Raw genomic sequence first — 23,357 nt, forward strand, 5'->3', positions numbered from 1 at the left:
AGGGCCTATATAATATTACTTGTGCCCTGCCTGACTGAGCCCAGCTAAATGAGTTCCATGTAATAACCGGCTCTGTGTGCAAACAGCCCTGTGTGATGGCTCAGGCTGCAGCCTGCCAGTTCTAGAGCTTTCTTTCCCCTTCCCAGTCTCACCCTCTCATTCCCTCACTCACTCATTTCTACTCTGCCTCCGGTACACACGCATACACACACACTGTTGCACTCATTTCTCCTCTCCGAGTTTTCTTTTTCTGTAATCTTATGGGGGTGAGCCTGAGGTCTGATGTTTTTAAGAGGGTTACTTTTTCCGAGTTTTTTCTTTTATCATCTCCATTACTTAGACTTTCTATATGTTGTAGTTCCCTTTTTATTTTTAGGAAGGTAAGAGCGAAAGAAGCTGAGAGAGGGATAAAGAGCGAAGCATAGATAAGTATTTATAGCGCTATGACCTATTTCTCCAGTGCTACCTAACTGACTGTCAGTCAGCTCCACTGCTTGGGGACCTTGCGTGCTTTCCAGCCAGCAAATTTAGGAAAATTCTGCATGAATGTTAGTGTAAATTTGAAGAGGACTGTGTGGTGGGAAAAGATGGGGATAGCTCAAACCAAATCTATTTTGTTCTCAGTCTGCACCAAACAGTTTCTTGATTCATTCCGAGAGAATTGGGTCCAATCTAGTTAAATGCCATTACCAGACCTGATACTGACGTTATTTCTGGATCACCGTGGCTGTTGCTCCACGGCGCTGTGCTGCTGTAGGTCATATTTTATCTTATTTATTTTGGATTATTATTCCTGTTTAAGCTTATATCAAAAGATGAATTAAAATGAAAGATTTTCCAAGTGAGCATTAGACCCAATTTCAGTATCTAATCTATACATAAGACATGAGTCAATAATAGATTTATTCATAGTCGTAGTTAATTAAAACCTATTAACTTATGCCAGGTTTAGACCAAGCCAAAGCCTCTGGTCTAAAAGTGGTCTAAACTTAGAATTTAAATTAAAAATTCATAAGGTCCTCAAAAAGACAGAGGAAAATGCAAAAATGTCAGAAAGCATAAAACATGCCATTTAGTGAGACAATCCAGCTGCACTATGAGATGCTTCCATAATATCATCATCAGAGTCCATGTTCACGTCTGTTGGGGTTGTGTATGAAGAATTGTGATTTCCAAGCAGAATACACCACACACCACCGTGAAAAAGTTGTTTGTAACAGCGAGCATGCAGCTCTGACAGAATGTAGCCACGGCAGGAAAGAGGAACGGAGTTTCAAAAAAATAATTGCTAACAATACACTCATGCCCTGGATTTATATATCATTTGTGCTAGAGTAGCTATCCTGACACATAGCTTTGTTACAAAAACACAGGCAGCTAGTTGAAGGGTCATGAGTTTAAAGCTGGCTACTGTTCCTTCTATTTAATGCTTTTTTGGGCACTAGGCTAAAATCAGTCCACATTTAGACTTCTAATAACTCCACAAAGCAACTTTATTTACTTTTGGTAAACTAAAATATGACTTATCAACTACTTTGCTCTGTTGTCTTTGTTTCCTCCCCTGGAAATACTCTTCCAAATCTCCAGGATGTTTGATCCAAAGATAGTTGGAGTAATTTAAGAAGCACAGAAATGTGCCTATTCAGAAGTAAAAAGAAACGTTGCTGCAGTGACACAATTTGAATGATTTCTAATTGCTATTAATACTAAAGTTAGCATCTGCTTCTGAGCTTCCCATTGAGTATAAGCTTTTGGGGCAATCTCACAATTTTTAAAAAGTCTGAACTGTATTTGATTGTCTCTACTGACCAAAGCTGACATGGATGATCCTAAGCATTTTTAAAATCTAAACTGACCTGATCAAATCTTAATTTTGTTTGTTACACCTCAAAAGAGGGAGCACTTTAGAATCACCTGAGACAAGAATAAAAAATATCATTATATGGTTGAGCTAAACCTGTACTGGAATAATCTACCGTAGTCCTAAATTTCCTAAAACAAAGTTTATCATTCTTGAAATCTTTTTACATGAGATTGGTAGCAATACTTTTCCATATTTTTACTTAAGTAAAAGTAGTGATAGAACAGGTTAAAGTACTTGCAGTGACAGAGAATATACTATTTACTGTACATTTACTTGACCTCCAAATGGTACAACAGAGAGAGAATATCATTAAAACAACAAAGCTTGGGTACAAGCAATCTTTTTTGGTTAAGACATGTTATTTGACTTAAGTAAAAGTCAAAGTATAGTGAAGTAAAACCAGTCCTAAAAATACAATTTTTCTAATAAGTTACTTGAGTTAATGTAACTGAGTAAGTCTAGCTACTCCCTGCTTTGGTGAAAAACAAAGATACAGATTTTTTTTTTAGCGGTCTTGTTTTTGTGAATCCAACATCAAGGATTATCTAATCTGGTCAGTTTGCTGCTCCTTCATGTCGACATGCAGCGACATGGAGGAGCAGCAAGGTGCTTCAGCACAAACAGGAAGGTTAACTGGATTACAGGAGGCTGGTTTGTCTGATCTGTTTGAGGTTTCAGACTCGATCTCACATGGAATAAGTAGAACCTAGAAATGTTGGCGGTCTGCTGTAAGACTGGGTCAAAATGCAGGAAATGCTTAAAATCTGATTTCTGTTAGCATCTCACATGCACACCTGGTGTATCATTAATTCATTTGCTGGATTTAACACCTTTAACAGACTGTAATATCAGCATGTTTCTCCAAAAAGAGTTTATAGTGACATTTTTTTAAGAACTACCATCACATTCTGAGGTCCATATTGCTCCTACCCCCATCCCCTTCAGCAGTCTGTAGATCAGGTTGAGCAGCTCCGCAGCTTATAATAATTGAAGTATGGAAAAGGAAGTGTACCTCTGAAGATTTTATGCAATCATCACTCTTGTAAATATAAGTGCAACTGAAGTCAAAGGCAAAATTGCAATGATTTAACTGACGGTGCCTGTGAGGTTTATTCATGCTAGCTTAAGGCAGGGGTGAATTACTTGTATCAAGATATACCAAAAATTTTAAAAGTTACAGTTTCAAAATTGCCTGAAATGTTTGAAAGCTTAAATACTTTTTAATGAGATGCCAGAGAAAAAGCTGGAGTATGCAGAGGTTTCTCAATCTGTATGGAGCATAGACTAAGCCTCCTCTCCACAAAAGTGTTGCTGTGCACTGCCGATTAGCTGGTTTAAATTAACAGTTCTTAGCAAATACGAACAGCTAAATTGATAATATCCTTCTCAATAAAACACTTGCCCTTCAAACTTTGGTAGGGTTATATTAAATGTTTTTGCTGGTGTATTTTGGCCTTTTAACACTGAAATGTTTGGAGAATTAAAAATAGATTGAAATGTATTTCTTTGGACAGTTTGGGGGAAATGTGAAAGGTCCTCTGAACTTTGAAGTGGCTCTTGATTTGCTTGCAAGTGAACCCTAGGGCAGTTTGCAAAAACGGGTGGAAGTGCGTTCTCCTGCAGAGAAACATCGACATGTACTTACACTTCACTTCAGCGCCTCTGCATAGCAGTCTCTCTGTTGTTTGGTTCACTTTTTCAAAGTTTAGTGTGAAAATGAATCAGATCAAGATGTAAAATGTTTCCACATCCATTCATTTCCTTACACCCTTGTCCCTAGTGGGGTCGGGAGGTGCTGGTGCCTATCTCCAGCGAACGTTCCGGGTGAGAGGCAGGGTACACCCTGGACAGGTCGTAGGGCAACACAGAGACAGACAGGACAAACAACCATGCACACACACTCACAGCTAGGGAGAACATGCAAACTCCATGCAGAAAGACCCCAGCCCAGGAATCTAACCCAGGACCTTCTTGCTGCAAGGCAACAGTGCAACCAACTGCACCACTGTGCAGCCCCTTATGTTTCCACATATTATTTCATATTATTTCATTAGTAACTAAAATTTATCGGTTCTAAATAAAAGCAATTACCTTGTTTCTAGTTTTAAACGTGTAAATGCTGAAAATCTTTTAATATTTTTATACTCAGTACTTATACCAACTGGCGTACTGGCATACCAAAAACTACGCTGAATGAGAAAAAGTGTTTAGATTTAGAAATTCTATATTTAATTGTAAATATGTGAGTCTAGTCGCTCTATAAAACTGGATCAGAGCATCTCTATTTCCTCTGTGCTTCTTTTGGGTCCATATGAGAAGTTTATGAGGGTGGAATAAAAAAAAAGGCTGATTTTCTCTGCAGCGCTTTAATAAGGATGCAGACTCAGGTGAAGAGGTGGGGGTGGGTTTTGGTAGGGTACCCCGCGCACGCCCGCACGCACACACATTGCCAGCACAGAGAAGTGCACGCACAGAATCAGAGGTTGGGAATCCATCGCTATAATAAGAGGCCAAGTGCAGTGGTGATAAATCTCACCTGAAGGAGCTGTTCAGAGGCAGATTGCCTTACCCTGATGTACTACCCTCGGTACACTCTGCAGCCAGCCATGGGCTACAGCAAACACACCCACATGCTCAGACCAGGAGAGCATTGCACACAGGACGCATAAAGAGGTGTGCACTAACAGTAGCCTGCATGTGGATTTATGCACAAACAGACCCTGTGATTTAGGGACTCCCAGAGAAACCACACCCAGTGGACAAAGAAGGAGGTCCATGTAGGAAACCCCACACCTCTCATTAAAATCCTATTCTGTAGGTAACACAAAGCCCTGACAGAAATGACATGATCTGTGGCACAACTCTGCACATATGTCTGGCCTGCTACTCTCTGTCAGTGCTCTTGAGTTTAAATATGCACACACACATTTACACATGCAAACAGGCCGACCCGGTGCCGTGACAGCGATTCGAGGAAACTGACGTTTTCCAGCTGGTATTGTGGCAGACGCTTCGTTCCTGCACAGACACCCGCTCCTGTCCGTCCATCTGTCTGTCTGTCACTGTCAAACTGAGTGTGTGGCCTCTTTGTCTCCCTCTGACAGACACACGCTCACACAGGAGCTTTATTAGTGCACGTTTGAACATTTTAAGCCACCGTTTCCCTCCGTGTGCCAGTTTGAGCCCAACATCAGAGGAGCAGGAGGATGTGTTTGCATGCACACACACACACACACACACACACACACACACACACACACACACACACACACACACACACACACACACACCCACACACACACGCGCGCGCACACACACACTCTTTCTGAAAGTGGACGAGAAGAGAGAAAGAGAGAGGGGAAAAAAGAGAAATCATTTGACTGAGAGGAGGAGAGTGGAGAAGAAATTGAATTGGGGTGGGGTAGGGGGTGACTTGGTATGGGTGATATTGCATAGTTTAATCTGTTAAGTTCAGCCGTGGAAAGGCCGGGGATGGGGGAGGGGAGCACCAGAGCGGTGGTGGGATGCCTGATATCAACCCTCCTCTGTGCATGCTCACATAAAGCTCTGCAGGGGCCGAAATGCATGTGTCTGTGTGTGTGTCTGCATGAATGTGTGCACAGATGGACAATAGTGGACGAAACAGGTGTGTGGGCCAGGTGTAGAGACTTAAGTGTTTTTACTGGTCTGACTGCAACAAAACCCAAACACACACATTTTTGAGAAAAAGAACAGTCGGAGCAACAAATCAGTATAAAACGCAATCTGCCCTCAGCCCTCATAAAGCCTATTTTACATGTGCAGCACTTCATTCACTTCCAGTTTAATCACCTTATTTCCCACCACTAAAGTGAAATCCTTTGTTGGCTCTGACGTTTCTCGTAATTGGGCACTAATTTTCCCAATTCCCTCATATTTCTCTTTTGGCTCTTCCAATGATGCGGTTTTACCTCTAGGGGGAGCCCTTTGTATCCCTATTGGTCAAAGAGGCAGCTAATTGGTATAGTTAATTTCAGCACAGTGCAGTGAGAAACTGTTGCTCCTTGAGTGAGTGTGTGTGTGTGTGTGCGTGTGGGTGTGTGTGTGTGTGGATGTAACTTAGTGTGAGCTGAAGTGGGCTGCTTCTCCTGGATGGGACTTGAGGGATCACCTAGAGATTCAGACAATGGCTTACGCTCGGTGGGCCTGGTGGGTTGGCTGTGCTTTCTAGGATGGCTCTGTGTCTGCTGGTGACTGTCAGCTGCACGAGGCACGTTTATTTATGTGTGAGTGTGTGTTCCCAGTCATACCAGTTTCCTCAGTGCTGTAGCGTAGGCCTCTCCCTCCCCGCTGTTTGCTCTGTGGAGGCTGAGGCAGACAGCTCAGTGTGGGCTCAGGATTCATCCTCACACACACACGCACACGCAGTCTGCATGCTCCAGGCTCTCATTCCTTTTCCACATCTAATCTTGAGTTGGCATGTGTGGATGTGCTCAGAGGTTCATATCTGTACTGTATCTGCATGCCTCCTGCAAGTATTTGGTGGCATGCTTTACTTTTTGGACGTCACTCTGCGCAATCATGCATGCATGTGCAGGTGTCCTTCGTGTTTTTGTGTCCTTGTAAAGTACAGACCCACATAATTGTCATGTATGTCATGTCTGCCTGGACATTTTTGGTAGTCAGCTCCAGTTTGTTGGAAATTTGGCTCTTTGCCACTTCATTACTAAAGCCGCTGCACCTAAACCTCTCTCTGTCTGAGAGTAGTTAAGTTGTATCTGTTATTGTTAATCCAAGCTTCCACCATCAGGGGAAAAACTAACAATATGTTCTTTTAAGATTACTTTTTAGTTTTCTCGTTAACCGTCTTAGTGATTTGGTGTTGTAAAGGAGTTTTCATGCAGACGGAGGGATCAGCTAGCCGTTTCTGTGTGTGCCTGGGTCTAAAATCCGGTCTTGGCTTTCCTCCATCAGCTGTGTGGTTTGATGATAGGCAGTTTGGTTTCTCAGTGGCGCTCTCTGTGGTCTGTGTTTTCAGCAAGTGCTCTGCATGTAGGACCACAGTGGCCACAAGCCAGCAGGCTGCAGCTGTGGGAGTTTCCATGTTCACTTCCCCAGTTACCTTCTCATTTTAATCAACTGTCTTTCTGGCTTGGTTAATGTCAAATAAATGTTTCCATACTTTGGGAATGTATTTCTTACTCTTTATGCAGTGCTGGGCAAAATATATATCTACTGCTAAATGTTTGTCAAATTCCATTGGAGACCTCTATATATTTTATGGAAATAAAATAACAAGAGAAATCTGAAAAGTGTGGCATGCTTTTGTTTTTAGCCCCCCCCCTCCAAGTTTTGCTTTCAAAATAACCCAAACTCAGTAACATTTGATGGAGAACGTCTATCAGTGTTTTTTATCTTGCCATAGATTTTTTTTTTGTCTTGTCATAAATTTCCAACTAGATTTAGGTCTTGACTTTGATTGAGCCATTCTAACACAGATATGCTTTCATCTAGACCTCAAGTCTACCATTCCCTATCATTCACTTGCTGCCATTCACTACGTTGCTGCCACTGGGCCTTGTGTTGTAGTGGGTTCAGTACTGAACTGAACTGACAAGTGGCAAGTTCACAGTGGCAAGTTCACAGTGGCAAGTTCACAAGGAACCCAGAGTTTCTCAGAATTTTGTGGAGTTGTGTTGGTTGACACGATTGCAATATTATGTTGACATCAGGGACAGTTCCCCTATATTGGGAGACTGGGTTGGTGGTTCCCATATTCAAAAAGGGGGTCTGGAGAATGTTTTCCAACTAATGGGGGATCACATTCTTAAGCTTCCCTGGTAAGGTCTATTCAGGGTTCTAGAGAGGAGGACCTATTGGATAGTCAAACCTCAGATTCAGGAAGAACAATGTGGTTTTCGTCCTGGTCATGGAACACTGGACCAGCTCAGCAGGGTCCTGCAGGATGCATGGGAAGGTGTTTGACCGCATCTCTCTGGGCCCTGGATGACTGTGTCAGAGCTTGGTCTGCATTGCCAGTAGTAAGTCAGGCTCTTTTTTGATGAGAGTTGGACAATTTTACCCTTTGTCACTGATTCTGTTCATAACTTTTATGGGTTGAGGATTGCATCTCTGCTTTTTGCAGATAACGTGATCGTTTTGCTTCATCAGATCGTGATCGCCAGATTTTGCTGGGAAAGTTTGCATCTGAGTGTGAAGTGACCAGGATGAGGAATAGTGATTAGTACTTTTCTACTCATCTATAGTCACAAACTTTAGGTAGAGACCAAAAGAACAAGATCACAGATAAAGCAATGGCTTTCTTCTTGCTACTCTTCCATAAAAGTCAGATTTGTGAAGTGCATGACCAAATCTTGTCTTGTAAACAGATTCTGACACCTAATCTTTGCATCACCCCGACATGGGTCTGTTGACTGTTTTCTAATTAACTCTTTCTCCATATTTATGTTACCTTATGATGGCAAAACGCATTAAGTTCCCAAAATAGATTTGAGTTTAGGGGTAAGAAAAAATGTAAGGGGTATGAATACATTGTCAGGGAACTTTGCAGAGTATTTGTGGGTGGAACACAGCTCTTATATTTTCCCACATTTGAGCAGAACAGACTTTTTCAATTCACCTTGTTTTCAGACAGTAGTATCCTAAGCCGAAAATCTTCTGGCTGCAAATTCATATAACAAACAACCCCTTCTGCCATGAGCATTTTTTAAAGCATTATTTGTGTTGCACCTGCAGCCCCTTTAGGGATCAGGCTGCCCCCTTGTTGCTCTAAGAATAGCTTTATGCCTCTGCAATTCAGGTTAAAGCTATTTAGCAAGCCGGCCAGCACGACGAGGGACTGCATTCGAGGGAATGTTTGCTGATCTTGCTCTTTCAGCTGTTCGGACACAGACCCGGCTGAAGCTTGAGATGATTATTTTTTTAACCGGTATTCAAACTCTGATGAACTCTTCCTGCTATTTGCTCAATAGTCAGGTTAGATTAGATTAGATTCCCTCCTCTGCCTTGTCTCCTAACTTTCTCTGCCCTCTTTGCACGTCTGCCTCGCCAGCTCCTATTGAAGCCTCCTCACAGGCAGTCATGCAACTTACCTATCTCAATATAATGAGATTGGAGGGACTCAAATTGAAAGACGCCATTTTCTTCAGCTGTTACCTTATTATTGAGTTGGGCTTGGGTGGGTGTGGGGTGGTTGAGTTATGCCAGTTTCTCTGAAGGCAGTAGGGGGGGGGGAGATGGAGGTGAAGGAAGACTGGAAGAAGGATGCAGAGGGAGGAGGGAGGAGGGAAGCATCAGGAGCTTAGGGGTGAGCGGTTTTGCATTTAGAATATTTCTCCTTTTCTCCCTCCCTTTTAACTCTGCCTGGTATTTCCATTTGGTCACTAGAGCAACCTTGAAGTCCATGTCTCTCATTCATGAGAGCTCTCTTTGTATTTCCAAATTTTTGGGCTCATGCTTATGGGACTTTTTGAGCACATCTGCATGTTTGTTAAATTTCTCTTTTCCAACTTATTGTTATTTACATGCAAACAGCAGGCGGACTATATTTGCACTCTATAAATTTAATTTGAATGATCCTTTCATCCCTATTATACATTCAGGCATCTGAAAGGTGCTGGCTATCCATAAGTTTTAATAATAATTATGGAAAATAATGTCTTATTGGCTGGGAAAAAGCAACTCTGGTGCCTCACTGGAGTGAGTTAGAGAAACAGAAACATTTCTGTTATGGGCCACAAAAAACGTGATGTTTGAAGTTCATTTTTGAGAGCTGAGAGGTAACATTTTTGTCAAAAAGAACATTCACTTCAGAAAAAGGTGTTGTGGCCCCTAAGTGGACCTCAGCTCAGCATATTGAGATCCAGTTACATCCTTTAATGCGTGTGGTCAGTGATGACCCGCGAGGTTGCAGATCGGGTTCGTGAGATTTTGATGTTGCCACGCTCAGCCTGTCAGGCCGCTCCAACATCTGTTCGGTTCGACGCCTCAGCTGTACTTACACCCAGGACTGCTGATTTTATTCAGCAGTGTCACAAGCTTTCTTAATGATTTTTTAAAAATGTTTTTGTTTGTCAGTTTGGTATTTATTCCTTACTGGTTATAATTATATGCTCTGGTTTGCAGCGTGGCACTAAACTGAATCAGACTGAAATAATTATCTGTGCCAGTGAGACTTTGTAAGTCTCTGAGTTGGTTTTGAGTTGCTTTTTATCTGTTAATTAGGGCGGATCTAAAAATATTTAATGTGTTTCTGTGTAATTTTACAGAAATTTGGGGCTTTGGGCTAGAAGGGAGAATATTAGATTTTAGTCAATAAATAAATTAATTAACAATATTATATAATACATTAGTATAGTTTCTAGTTGCTTCAGGGCAAAAAATGTTTTTGATATTAAGACAAGTACAAGCCTAGATATTTTATAATCTCTGTGTAATAATAATAATAATAATAATAATAATTTTCAGCCTAAGATTTAACTATAATGTAGATATTTTTCAGGACCAGAGTCATAGACCATGTACATTATTTTACTATCCTTTGGGAAATGTTTCACTTGTTTGCAGAAATAAACTTCTTTGTTTAATAAAAATAACTTTAAATTCATATTTGTCAGGTCAGGGGTGTGAATTTTTGCAGCTTTTGTGGTGCAGCTGATGTAAAACCAGAGTAGGTCGATGACATGTATCAGGAATGAAGTGCAGACAGTTACTCTGATAAGGTTCATCTAACAATACTGAAACTGAGACTTCATTTGTTACTACATTGAAATATTTCTTAGATTCCTTTAACACTGATTTGGTTTATATATCACTGTTAACCAGAGCCAGCCTAAGACACAAAGGAACTATGCAGTGGGTTAGCCTCCCACCCCACAAATTCTTGGCTTTTAACGTTTGTTTTTTGAGAATGATTTTAAGTCTAAATTAACAGTTTCAACATAGATAAATATATATATATATTTTTAATTGTTTAACATTTAAGTTTAAGGACTTATCGAACTGGCACAGAAAACCAGAGGAAATACAAAATGTAGTTTTGAAATAATGTTTTAACTTAGTAAGAGGACAAAGCTTTCAAACCGAACCTGGCTTAGCAACAGTGATGCAAAATATAGCCCATTATTGCTTACACCTGATGTCAGTTGTTGTTGCTAAGGGTACAACAACCAGTTATTAGATTAAGGGGGCAATTACTTTTTCACATGAGGCCAGCCAGCATGGTTTGGATAGCTTCTCTCTTCGTAATAAATTAAATCATCATTTGGAAACGGCTCTTTGTATTTACTCAGGTTATCTTTGCTAGATAAAAATGTATTTGAGGAACAGCGTGTACTGTAGCGTTGAAGCAGGGACTCCATAAATAGAGTCTGTTAGACATAAACTCAGGTCTGGGGTCTGATTCCCAACATGTGTTCCCCCTTTTCTCTTCTCATTTTTTCTCTATGAAGGCCGATACTGCCACAAAAACCTTTATGTTTAACATGTTTGAGGATTTTAAACGTTTAAGCTTCAACACATCTGAACACAAAAGATGCCTCATCCTTGTTCCTTTCAGGTCCCCGTTACTTTTATGACTTTTACCACACCCTGTACAGCCAAACACCAGATTTTTCACACATCCACATCTGCAGCAAGCTCTCTTTGTGTAGAAATCAGTCAGTCTTGTTCTTTGGCGATGGCACATAGAAAAAAAAAAACCAACAAAAAAATCGAATAAATCACTATCAGCAGCTACTCTGCACTATTTTTGTGAAGCCGCTGTTGGCTCTGCACCGTAACTCAGTGTGTGTGTGGTTTTGTGTGTCCTGTATCTACAGTCTGTGTAGCTGAGTGACCTTGATGTCTGCACTCAGCAGGAAGACACTGGAGAGGAGTGATTAACAGGAGAGAGAAAACGAGAGAGAGAAGTGCGAAGAATAATGAAATAAAATTTTTTTAAAAAGGAAAGACGTACAGAGAGAGGGAGAGTGTGAAAGTTAAACATGGAAAGAGACATTTCAATGAGTGAAAAAAAAAGTGAAAGTGAAGTGTTGGAAAGCTAAACAAAATGTGGAGAAAATTGGGGTGGGGTGAACGAGTGACTCACCACACATCTGTTGTTTTTTTTTTCTTCTTCTTTCTCTTCTTCTGCTTCCCCCTGCAGGCAATCTGGAGGTGCAGTCATCAAAAACAGGTAGGTGGCTGGGAGGGGAGGTTGGGAGTGAATATTACACTGAATGTTAATCAAACTCTCACTTCTGCGGGTGAGGAAAATACAGTGCAGACAGCACTCTAGCAAGGAAGTATTGTTTTACTGTACAGCTTGAGCATGTGAGTGCAGATGCCTGCTTATCTGCTGATAGGACTGGGCATCTCCATGGCAACACATACACACACACATATATACTGTGTGTGTATCCACTGCCCCTTTTGACTTACACACGTGTCCCCTGTAAGTGCAACATGAAGCCTGAACACACACACACACTGATATAAAAACCATGCCCTCTACATGTTTCTGAAAGTCATGATGAAACTCTCCCTGTTTGGTTTTTCCTCCGCTGCCGCCTGTCTGTGGGCTCCCTCCTGCTCTCTCCCTCTCTCTGTTTTGACTCTCAGTCTCGGAGAGGAGTTTTATAAGGAGGCCATTGAACACTGTCGCAGCTACAATGCCCGCCTGTGTGCGGAGCGCTCCATGCGGCTCCCCTTCCTGGACTCACAGACCGGCGTGGCCCAGAGCAACTGCTATATCTGGATGGAGAAGAATCACCGTGGACCAGGTGTGTGTGCATGTGTGTGTGCGTGTGCCCCTCCACACTGTTCTTTACAGGTATTATCTGTTTGTGTGCAGATGTTCACAACCTTTACAGTCCAGACGTCTTTGTATTGATTCTAACAAAATAAAGTTGCCCTAAACCTCAAAAACTTACTTGAGCATTTTTATAAATACCAACTTTAGAGTTTAATTACTATTAAGGGCCATAGATTGCAGGGATGTATATATCAATACACTAATATACAAATAGAAAGAGCATTTTTAAAAGATCTGTGCACCCTTATGCAGCTATTTTATTTCAGCCTTTATGTTTTGTTTTATTTTTCTCCAAACAAATTTGATTATTTGTCAGCTCTATAGCATCCTGATTTTTACGTCTCTTCCCGATTTCCTAGTTTTTGCATGTTTGTCACACTTCATTATTTCAGAATATCAAACCAATTTAAATCTTAGTCAACATAAGAAAACACAATGAGCAGTTTTAAATGAATATGTTTATTATTAAGGGAGTCCACACCTCCTGAAGTATTCGTTTCTGAGCTCTGAGTATCCAGACCTTCTGTATGACGCAAATAGCGTAAAACAAGGGGCTGTTTTTTTTTTTTTTTTACCAGGCTAGCATAATTGCTGCTCTGACTGTTTTGTTCTTTCAGCAAATTTCCTGGCTTTTTTTTGAGTCTGTATATTTAAGTCAACAATTAATCAAATATTAAATTAGTTGACAATTATTTTCATAATTGATAAATCATGATTAATTTTTCATCCCACAAATTTTTTGTTATACACAAAGAATCCATAAAAAGCAGCAAAGGAAATACAAAAACTAGCAATCAATTTTAAAACCATCGCCTTACATATAATTGTTGGTCAAGAGTGCAGACCCCTGGTGTGTTTACAGCTACTCTCTCCACTCATTTGTCTCCCAATTTTTTCTGTCCTTATCCCATTTCTCTTTCTGATGTTCACTCTCTCTGGAAGCTTTTTTTTCCAAGGCGTTTTCTCTTTTCCCTCCCTCTCACAAGTTTCCAGCTTTCCCCAAAGGGTATTTCTTCTGCGCTTCTTCTTTTTCTGTAATGTCAATGTATTTTGGCAGCGATTCAGACACCCCTGTAGGCAATGATGCGCCGTTGGCACCAACTACTCTTAGGAGGAATATTGTTGTGTGCATGTGTTTGTTGGCTGCCACTAGAAACTTGTGCTTTCAGAGTTTAGCACTTAGTGTTAAACTTTAATTTAAGTCATGTTTTAAAAGTTAAATTAAGTTTATGCTATTTTTTCTAACCTGCTGTGAAACATACTGCGTTTCAGGTCATGCTCCTGGTCAGCTGTACACGTATCCTGCTCGCTGCTGGCGCAAGAAGAGACGGCTAAACATCTTGGAGGACCCACGGCTTCTACCTATCGAATTCAAAATTGGTGAGTAAGAGACAGGACAGCACATTTTCAGGATTTATTACACTAACCAAAAAAAATAAATCACCCTCATATACCTCTTTGCTGTATATCAAGACTTGCCTTCACTTTTACACTCTTTGTCATATTGCAGCCACAGACGACTGCATGTTTTATTTGGATTCCATGTGTGATAGACCAACACAAATAGATGTTGTTGCATGGTTTTCAACAAATGTCCAAATAAAACATGAAATTGGTGTTTAACCATCTGATACCTCTAAACGAACTACAATTCCACTTGTTTGTAACTTAATCTCAGCATTGATATCAGATGTTCTATGAAAGTTTCAGGGGTTTGTTAGAGAACAAACAGCATCATGAAGAACAACAGGTCATCAGACAGGTCATTGATAACGCAGTGGAGAAGTTTAACACAGATTAGGTTGCAAAAAAACCCCCCAAAAATCTGGATTTCACACTTTTCAGCTTTTTAAGAATTAAAATATTTGAAAATCATGTATCCATTTTTTTTCACTTCACAATCATGCATGACTTTGTGTTAGTCATGGAAAATCCCAGTAAAATACACTGATATTACAAAATGTGATTTGCTTTACATTGTAATTTATTTACTTATTTATTGATCTGTTGCCTGTTTTTGAGAATGAACTGACATTTCTCTAGTAGAGAATCCACAAACTGCCATTATAATTTCATAATGCAGTTAATTGTTTTTAATGCCTGTACAGTGTAGAAGTAATGTTCCTTGTTTCCTGAGCCAGCTAACTCCAGTTTCCATCAGCTCACCTATTCACATTCACTTTTACTTGAGATCTGCTAACTAACATTGATTGTCTTATAAATGTCCAGACTATGAGACCTCTCTAAAGAAGGAGGGGGGCATCCCAGACGGCCCCGTCCTGGAGTCGCTGCTTGCTGGGGAGACGCTGGACAAGAAGGTGGAGACCAAGGAAGAGGAGCCAATGAGTGAATGTCAGGTGGGGCTCTGCGTCCTTTTCCTTCCTTTTCTAAATTTTTCTCCTTTTCTGTTCTGTTCTTTGTGTTTTACTGTGTTGTTTCTGATAGTACAGCATCTCTGTCTTTTTATCTGCCTATGTTTGTGCGTCTTTGTCTGTCATTGCCTTTGTTTCCTGGAGAATGTGTTCTGGTGCTGACACAGCCTCCTGTGGCTCTGATCGCTCCCTGCGGGCTGTCTGTGCACTGGCACGTGCTTCAGACTTCCACTCGGTTAGAAGTCTGAAAATCTCCGTATGAAGCACCCATTAAAAATTTATTTGTTTATACCTAGAATAAACTCTAGAATATTTCCCATAGTCTTACAAAGTAGCTCAGACGAATGGCTAATTGATTAGGACTTTAGAGATAAAAGCTTGCATTGCCCCTTTGAGTGTTGAATCTGTGTTTAAGGCACCTAATCCAGGGCTTCCCCTGTCTCCAGGCAGGCACTACCCTGTGCCCTCCAAAAGCTCCATGTCCACTCTTTACTCTTCCTCCATTACAATTATTCTCCATTTATAAGGAGTCTGACATTAACAAATTGCTCATTTATCACATTTACTTTACTGATCATGAGATAAAGCCAGCATTGTTCCAAAGTGGTGACAAAAATCCCCAAAAATGAAAAGGGCCACTCAACTATTTTTACACCCAATGCTGGGATTATTCATGGAATGGGCCCTACACAGACGGTGGATATTTAGGACGCACAGGAGTCTGATAAAAGAGGCCATCAATTACTTTTGCAGCAGGCGTAAGAACTCATGTTTTTGGAGCTTGACCTAAAACAGGATGTGTCTGCATCTGGAGCTTGGTTTTATCCTTCTTTTTATGGAGCAACCACCCTCGTTTTATACTAGATAATCTGCAACCTAATTCTGAGTCCGTTTAACCGAGGGCACACAACAACAAATATCAAACGTGAGCAAAGGTGGTATCACTTGTTTTCATAATGTTACACTTAATGTTTCTGTGATTAAACTTGTTTTCAAGTTCTCCATTTTAACTGCAGGAAGCTTTTTGAGAAACTAGGGTCAAGGTGAGCTCCAGCACCAGCTGGCTTTAGTTCATTGAAGTGAAGCCAAGTTACAGAACCAGTGGTTTACCGGAATGCTTTTCATTCAGCAACATGCCACTGCCTTCCATCTAAACATGGAAATAGTTATAGAAAAGGGAAAGTTGAGAATGTTTATTTTTTTTTACCTGAAGTTGGTGAAATTGCCAATTTATAATTAATATCTGTACTTTCCTCTCTCAGTGATCATGTGTTTTTTCTCCACAATAGTTTGAAAAAAATCACATTTTATTGTGCATCAATATTAATGTCTCAAAACATTTCATTCACACCTCATTCTTTTCTTGATCATCAGGCAGCTACACGCAATATCAAAATTAAAAAAAGAACAAACTCAGTGAAAAAAGCTGTAGCAGGCTTCTTTATTTTATTGCCTTCTTTATTGTTAATAAACACCAAAACATGAGAATGGAAGGAGCTTTCCAAATAAACATAATTAAAAAAAAAACAACTAAAGATAAGCAGAGAGGAAACGATAAGCTACAGGATGCACATTGGTAAATATTGTAACAATGAAAGAACATTTATTTTTTTTCTGTTGAAGCAATTCTGTGTTGAATTTGCCATGTTTTAGATCACTCATGATGAAAGGCCCAATATCCTGGTATTTTAAATAGTTAATGTTGACATCTTTAAGGATGCTATTAAAGATGGAGTCTTTAATGCATCTTTACTGTGGGCATGTTTTCCGAAGATAAACATGCCCACAGCGTCACAGATCTTCCACTATGCTTAATAATAGACATGAGGTTCTTTTCCACATATTCATCTTTTGTTTCACACCAAGAAGGCTGAGTTTGTCCCACCAATAGTTTGACCTTGATCCAACTCAGTAGATAAAAGCAAACCTGATACTGAACTTTAAACTGAACTGTGAAGTGTAGCACACATAGCAGGTAGAGTGGAATGACACAAAGCAAATATAACCCTGGATCCCCTCTTATGCTCACTTCTCTTCAGCTCATCTAAATTTTCTGTATGGTTTAGGTTTAGGTGTTCAGATGAACACAGAGGAAAGGTTGATTTTCTGTCTGAAGTAATATTTCTGTGCTGATTTGATCAGTTGAGTCTATTTTCTTGTTGAGAGACTCAATGGTGTTCCCATCAGTTTCTGAACAGAAATATGGGGTAATTTTTCCGCCATAATTCGAGAGCACACATTTTCATTCTGAAAGCAGAATTTTATGTCTTTTGTACTCAAAACTTTTAATACTTGAGCTTACATTTTCAGCTTGAAAGCAGAACTTCATGTCTTCTCAAAACTTGCAATGCTCATACTCAAAACTTCTGCTCTCTTTCTAATATTCACTGATTTCTCAAACCTTTCTCTTTACTCGCAAAACTTGTCTTTGCTCAGAGCAAATCTCCGCTTGCCGCTTGCTTCGCTTGCAAATTATTTTCTGCTAGCACTTGGAACAAAAACGTACCGTCGCCTGGCAACCTCTCAGCCAATAGAATAAAAGTGATATACTGGGTGTGTTTGTTTCCTTCTAGTGGGTGTGCCTGTGTGGCTACTATTAATTGTAGAAACCTGTGTCACCCACTGGACAACAGCATCACAGATCCACATATTTGTTCTATAGTTTTTGACCAAAGTGAAGTATTTTTTTTTTTGCCAAAAAGTTCACTTATAGTCTCATCTAATCAAATTGCATGGTTCCAGTTGAAGTCCCAGTGGCGTGTAGTAAAATGTGTAGTAAATTTTCTGGCATCTAGATAGGGGGACTTAAATAAACCTCTTTCTGCCTCAGATCTATTTCAGTGAGCTTTGGAAACTTAAAAAAAATTTTTTTTACCTTCCTTACCATCTTGTACATGATAAATCAGGGAGCACTGCCAGAAGAATTGCCAGTGGCTAAAATAAATGGACCCAGGTTTCATGTCATATTTATACTCCAGTGAAGCTGGAAATTATAATTACTAATTAGAAATTTCTAAAAACTTAAATCAAGTTTAAAAAGTAAATGGAAGTAATATAAATTGAAAAAAAAAATGTTTCTAGTACATTTATTTAAAAGGCATTTTTCAACATACAAATAATGAAATATATGCTTTTTCTATTGTTTTTTTCCAGTGTGAGAGTATACCTATATGTTAAAATATACATGTATTTTAAGGCTTTTTACAGATTTGAGTGCTGCATATCTGCTGTAGAAAGGAGACAGCAGTGTAATTGCAATAAAGCAGTAAATTACACTTTGTCATTTCTTTGTCCTGTGTAGGCTGATCTGACCTGTGCTGCAGCTCTGTTGTTACAGCAAGGATAAGAGTCCTTTCTGATAGTCCACCTTTCTCTCATTTTATAGAAGCTGCTTGTTGGGGATTTTCCTCATGAGCTAGAGGTGGACGACATGGAGGAAGATGTACCGAAGCGCAAGAACCGTACCAAAGCACGGGTAGGACAGCAATGACATTTCAGACTATTTTTTTCTCCAAGTTTCCACATGATGGTCAGTTTTCATGTGATTACAGAGTGCCTGGTTGGCTGTCTGTGTGAGAAAGTGAGGTCAACATAAGAAAAATAGGCCAGCCAGAGCTCAGAGTTAAACAGTGATGAGACAAACAGTGACCTCTGTGTTTCCAGGCTCTAAACTAGAGTACATTGGAGTCTTCCTTCTCACAGTGTGACATGTAATCATTTGTCAGTCCTCTGCATACCACACTAATGTAATGAGATTTCTTCTGACAACGCAGGACTTGGCCCGATTAAAAGCAAACAGATCTAGAGATTAAATCACGCTGGGATGACCTCTTTTTTTTCTATTTTTTACAACTTTGATTAGAGCACAGAGGTCTTATTTTCCCACTCTTTTTGTGCATCCTATGGGAGGATAATCAAGTGTTAACAATGTATTCTGAAAATCATCCCACACACATGCAGCACATACACACAGACTGTTTCTCTCTGACACACACACACACAGACACCAGGGTTGCTAATTGGAACTGTTGCTCCCCTGCTAGGTGTCATCAGCCCCCTCCTGCTGGAAGTGTAGCTTTGCACTGAGAGCAGATGATTAGAATCCAAACGTGCATGTGTGTGTGTTTGTGTGTAGAGGCACTTGAACAGACTCATGAGCGTTGTGCTGTTATGTTTTTCTATATTTTTGTTTTATTCATACAAGCCACATGTGAAGAGTGTGGAAGTTCAAACATTTTTGTGTCTACCTTTGCATGTGTTTGCATGAGAGTTCTTACATGTGTGTTTGTGTGGGTGTTTCTTTACAGGCCTATGGTGTTGGAGGAATGAGGAAAAGACAAGAGCTGCCTGCCATTGAAGACAGAGATAAGCCTTACGTCTGTGACAGTGAGCGTTGGGTTTTTTATTCAATTCAGTTTAATTACATAATGCCAATTCACAACAAATGTCATCTTGAGGCACTTCTATTCAATCACATATGCATTCTGGTTTGTCCTAGTCATCAAACAGTGCATGAAGATCAGTTTATTAATCTCATTAAAAAAGTTTTTATCTAAGGAAATCCAGTACATTGCATCGAGTCATTGACTTGCAGCATTCACTCCTCCTGGATGAGCAGGTATTGACAGCAGAAAATTTCTTGTGTCAGGTTGAATTTAGAGCAACCTTTCATACTGAGCATGCATGTAGTGAAAGTGGAGAGGAAATACTACCCTTTAACAGGAAGAAACCTCCAGCAGAACCAGGCCCAGTGCAAGCGGACATCTGACACAGGGGTTTGAGAAGACAGAGCAGAATGCACAAAAGAGAAACAGAATAAATTATATAGAAGTACTTTCTATGTTAATGTAATATTAAAAGTTAATAGTAGAAAAGGAAGGATGTCTAGTTGTTGACAGCATTATCTCAACCTATGCTCTCCTCCTGGAAGGCACCACCGCCAAACAGAACGCCAGACCAGGTGGAGCGTCTATGGAGAGAAAAATAACTGAGAGAAAACAACAATTTAGCAATTGCAATAACATTGAATAATGCAAATTGAAGAGTAGAAGAAGAAAGTGATGAAAAGTGGCCAGCAGCATAACTACAGAGACAGTTCAAGATAATTATCTGTGTGAATGAGGCATGAGAGAGCCATAGAGGACCTCCTTAAAAGACTGTGTTCTCTCCTGCTGGCCAAAAGATCTACCTCACCTCAATTGACTGGATAAACATTGCTGTAAGCTTTATCAAAAAGAAAAATTTTAAGGTTAATCTCAAGCACTAAAATTGGGAGCTGGTTCCACAGGAGAGGAGGATCTGCCTCCCGTTGGACTTTGAGAAACTCTAGGAACCATCACTAGACCTGCAGTCTGAGAGCAAAGTGCTCTGTTAGGAACATATAGAATAATCAAATCTCTGATGTATGATGGAGCTGATTATTAAGGGCTTAGATGTGACAATGAGAATCTTAAACTCTGTTCTGAATTTAACAGGGAGCCAATGACGGGAAGCTAAAATGGGAGAAATATGATCTTTTTAATTTTTATCTTGCTGCAGGGGTTTGCATCAGATGAAGGCTTTCAATGGCATTTTGTGAACTTCTGTATAGAAAATAGTTATAGTAGTCCAGCCTTGAAGTAACAAATGCAAGAATTTTTAAGAAAAAACAAATTTACTTCACTAACTTGTTGGCATTCAAAAATTAGGGACCATAATGGGTAAAAGCACAACTTTGTAAATACGCACATTATTATTATTATTTTTACATTATTTTTAGGGGTGTAAGGACATATCGTGCTCCTGAGACAAGATTAGATTTAAGCTTATTTTTGGGAAACATAATTCCCATCTGTTGTTTTCACAACTCACAATGTGGTTGATAGATTCATTTGCAAATCATTTGTATCTCATTTGTCACTCTGGGGACATGTCTATTTTTTATGAAATCTAAAAAAACTTGAGGTTTCTTTAATGATAATGTAAATGAGTGATGTTAGCCAGTAGGCGAGAACTTAGCGGAGTGTGTCCACACAACACTTCAACTCAAGAACTTCCTTCTTTCTCACCTCAAAATGAGAATGTCTAACAGATACAACAGGTTGTCAAACTTAAAGCACTTCACTTTAAATCCTTTATAATAACTTGAGCTTTTCTCACCAGAAATATTCACATGATGATATAACTTCTGCATAGGGTTTTTATGAGAAAAGCTTCTCTTTGGTGAGAATTACTATACTGTATATTGGAAGATTTTGTAGCATAAGCTGTCCTTCCACCCCTTGCTTTAATGTCATCATACATATTCTTGCTTTCGGGCAAAAACCTTGAATTGTCATTTTTATTTTGTTGTAAAATCAACTCTGCTGATCACTCTTCACATCTGTCTGTGGTTACATTGATGCATACTAAGTATTAAAAAATATTAACTTTGACCATTATGAAGACTTTTTAATGTCCTAAAAATAACATTTTTGAAAATGCATGGATTCTTTCCAACTTTAACATTATTCAAAACAAGGCTTACACAAATCATATGGGTGTGTTGCAGTCTGTGGCAAGCGATATAAGAACCGTCCTGGGCTGAGCTACCATTACACTCACACACACCTGGCAGATGAGGAGGGTGAAGAGGACTCGGAGCGACACACACTTCCCTTTCAACGCAAGAGCAACCACAAGCGTGAGTCTGCAGTCTGAATATGTCCGTCCTTGTCCATTATTCACATCATGCATGTGTAATGTATTAAGAATCAATGTATAAGAAGTTCTGGTTCAGGAGATTTGACTCTAATTCCAACAAGGTCTCCAAATCAGAATATTGTTATGACCCAATGATTCTCCTGAAGAAGTGTTTTGGTTGAACTCACTCAAATCCTCAGTGTATGCATCCTCAGTTCTTTCTATGTCATATTATGTGTTAACCAGATAATTTTTCACTCTCAGAGGTTTCTCTTTGTTGATTAGGTCAATGGGCAATAGAGAGAGGTACCTGTTAAAACCGCAGTATGTAACATTTATGAAAAATATATGTTTTTTACTATTTGCTAAATTGTTACTGCCATGGCAGCATAACATGAGACACTTACTCTGTGAAAAATTTAACTCCTCCCTGTAGTTCTGCTGACATCGGCAGAAATGCATCGTTTGGTCAGAAACAACTAATCAGAGGCAGGAGGAAGGTCTTAGTGCTGCCAATCACCTTTGTGTATGTGCTGCTCACACCCTTCCCCCTTGCTCTCTGCTATCAGGAACTATACTAACGCTAGTTCCTTACAACAGAGCCTGTCATGAGTATTCAGGCTAGTTAACATGGCCACCAGTGGAGGATAAACAGTTTTCCTGGAACAGTAATTTGTTTTTCCGCCATTAACACAGTAGCACATAAACAAGCCATTGTCCATTACAGGCCAACAAAGATGTAGAAAACTGTAAGAGGAAGCCAAAATAGCTGGAGAAAAGCCATCCAAGCAACCTGCTTGCTGAAAGACAGCAATAGTAACCCTCTGAGACAGCCCTCAGTGAAACAACAATGTCTATAACAACTACCATTTATGAATAAATTACAGTCATAAAAAAATCATGCCTTTTATTTGGTGTAAAGAAGATAAAAAATAAGATTCTTCACTCTTGATTTCAGCAACTCTGATCAAATTCAGTGTTGCCTGATAATAGTCACTCCTATAGCTGCATATTTGTTTCTAGGAGATGTAATGTCCTTTATTATTTGAACATTGAAGGATATCAATTCACACACTATTCCTTAACAGCAAGTCAAGGTCAGATGAATGTCTTTGATGCAATTGCTACAACCATTCAAAGTGAGTTGCAGCCAAGTTTATTTCAAGCAATTGTTTGTCATTAGTATGACTTTAAATTCAGCTTTTTGTGTCATGCTATTTATTGTTACTGAGCATCCAAAAATTCTGATTTAAAATCTAATCTTTTCACATACGGTGCTATGCAAAAGTATTGATTTTTTTATTTTTTTATGTTCTTCCTCTGTCATGCTACAACCACAAACATATTCCATCTGGGTGTTATCTGATGGACCAACACAAAATAACGCTTGACTGTGAAGTGAAATGAAATTGAAAAATGACATTCAAAAATGTTTACATTAGAAATCTGAAGAGTGTGGCTTGCATGTTTAGACAATTTTAATCTGATACCACTAAATAAAATTCAGTTCCCAATTGTCTTCAGAAATCACCCATACTTATTTGAACTGAACTTGGTACATCTGGTAAAGTTTAAGATATATTAATAATTGAGAGTAAACTTTTGCAAGGCACTGTAGCATAAATCTTTTATTAATAACTGGAATTTGCATTAGTGCAAAGTATATTTA

At 39.5% G+C, this 23,357-nt stretch overlaps 1 protein-coding gene across 1 annotated transcript in view; it reads left to right on the forward strand.

The window, feature by feature from the left end:
* dpf1 (double PHD fingers 1) overlaps positions 1-23,357 on the forward strand; it is a 63,897-nt gene that overhangs the window by 6,515 nt on the left and 34,025 nt on the right. The window contains exons 2-8 of the mRNA XM_027999113.1: positions 12,009-12,038; positions 12,464-12,624; positions 13,929-14,036; positions 14,886-15,013; positions 18,414-18,503; positions 19,336-19,414; positions 21,558-21,689. Coding sequence (XP_027854914.1) covers positions 12,009-12,038; positions 12,464-12,624; positions 13,929-14,036; positions 14,886-15,013; positions 18,414-18,503; positions 19,336-19,414; positions 21,558-21,689 — 728 coding nt within the window. The remainder of the gene's footprint in view (positions 1-12,008; positions 12,039-12,463; positions 12,625-13,928; positions 14,037-14,885; positions 15,014-18,413; positions 18,504-19,335; positions 19,415-21,557; positions 21,690-23,357) is intronic.

Source organism: Xiphophorus couchianus, chromosome 18 (assembly GCF_001444195.1).
Source record: "Xiphophorus couchianus chromosome 18, X_couchianus-1.0, whole genome shotgun sequence".
NCBI classification, from domain to species: domain Eukaryota; kingdom Metazoa; phylum Chordata; class Actinopteri; order Cyprinodontiformes; family Poeciliidae; genus Xiphophorus; species Xiphophorus couchianus.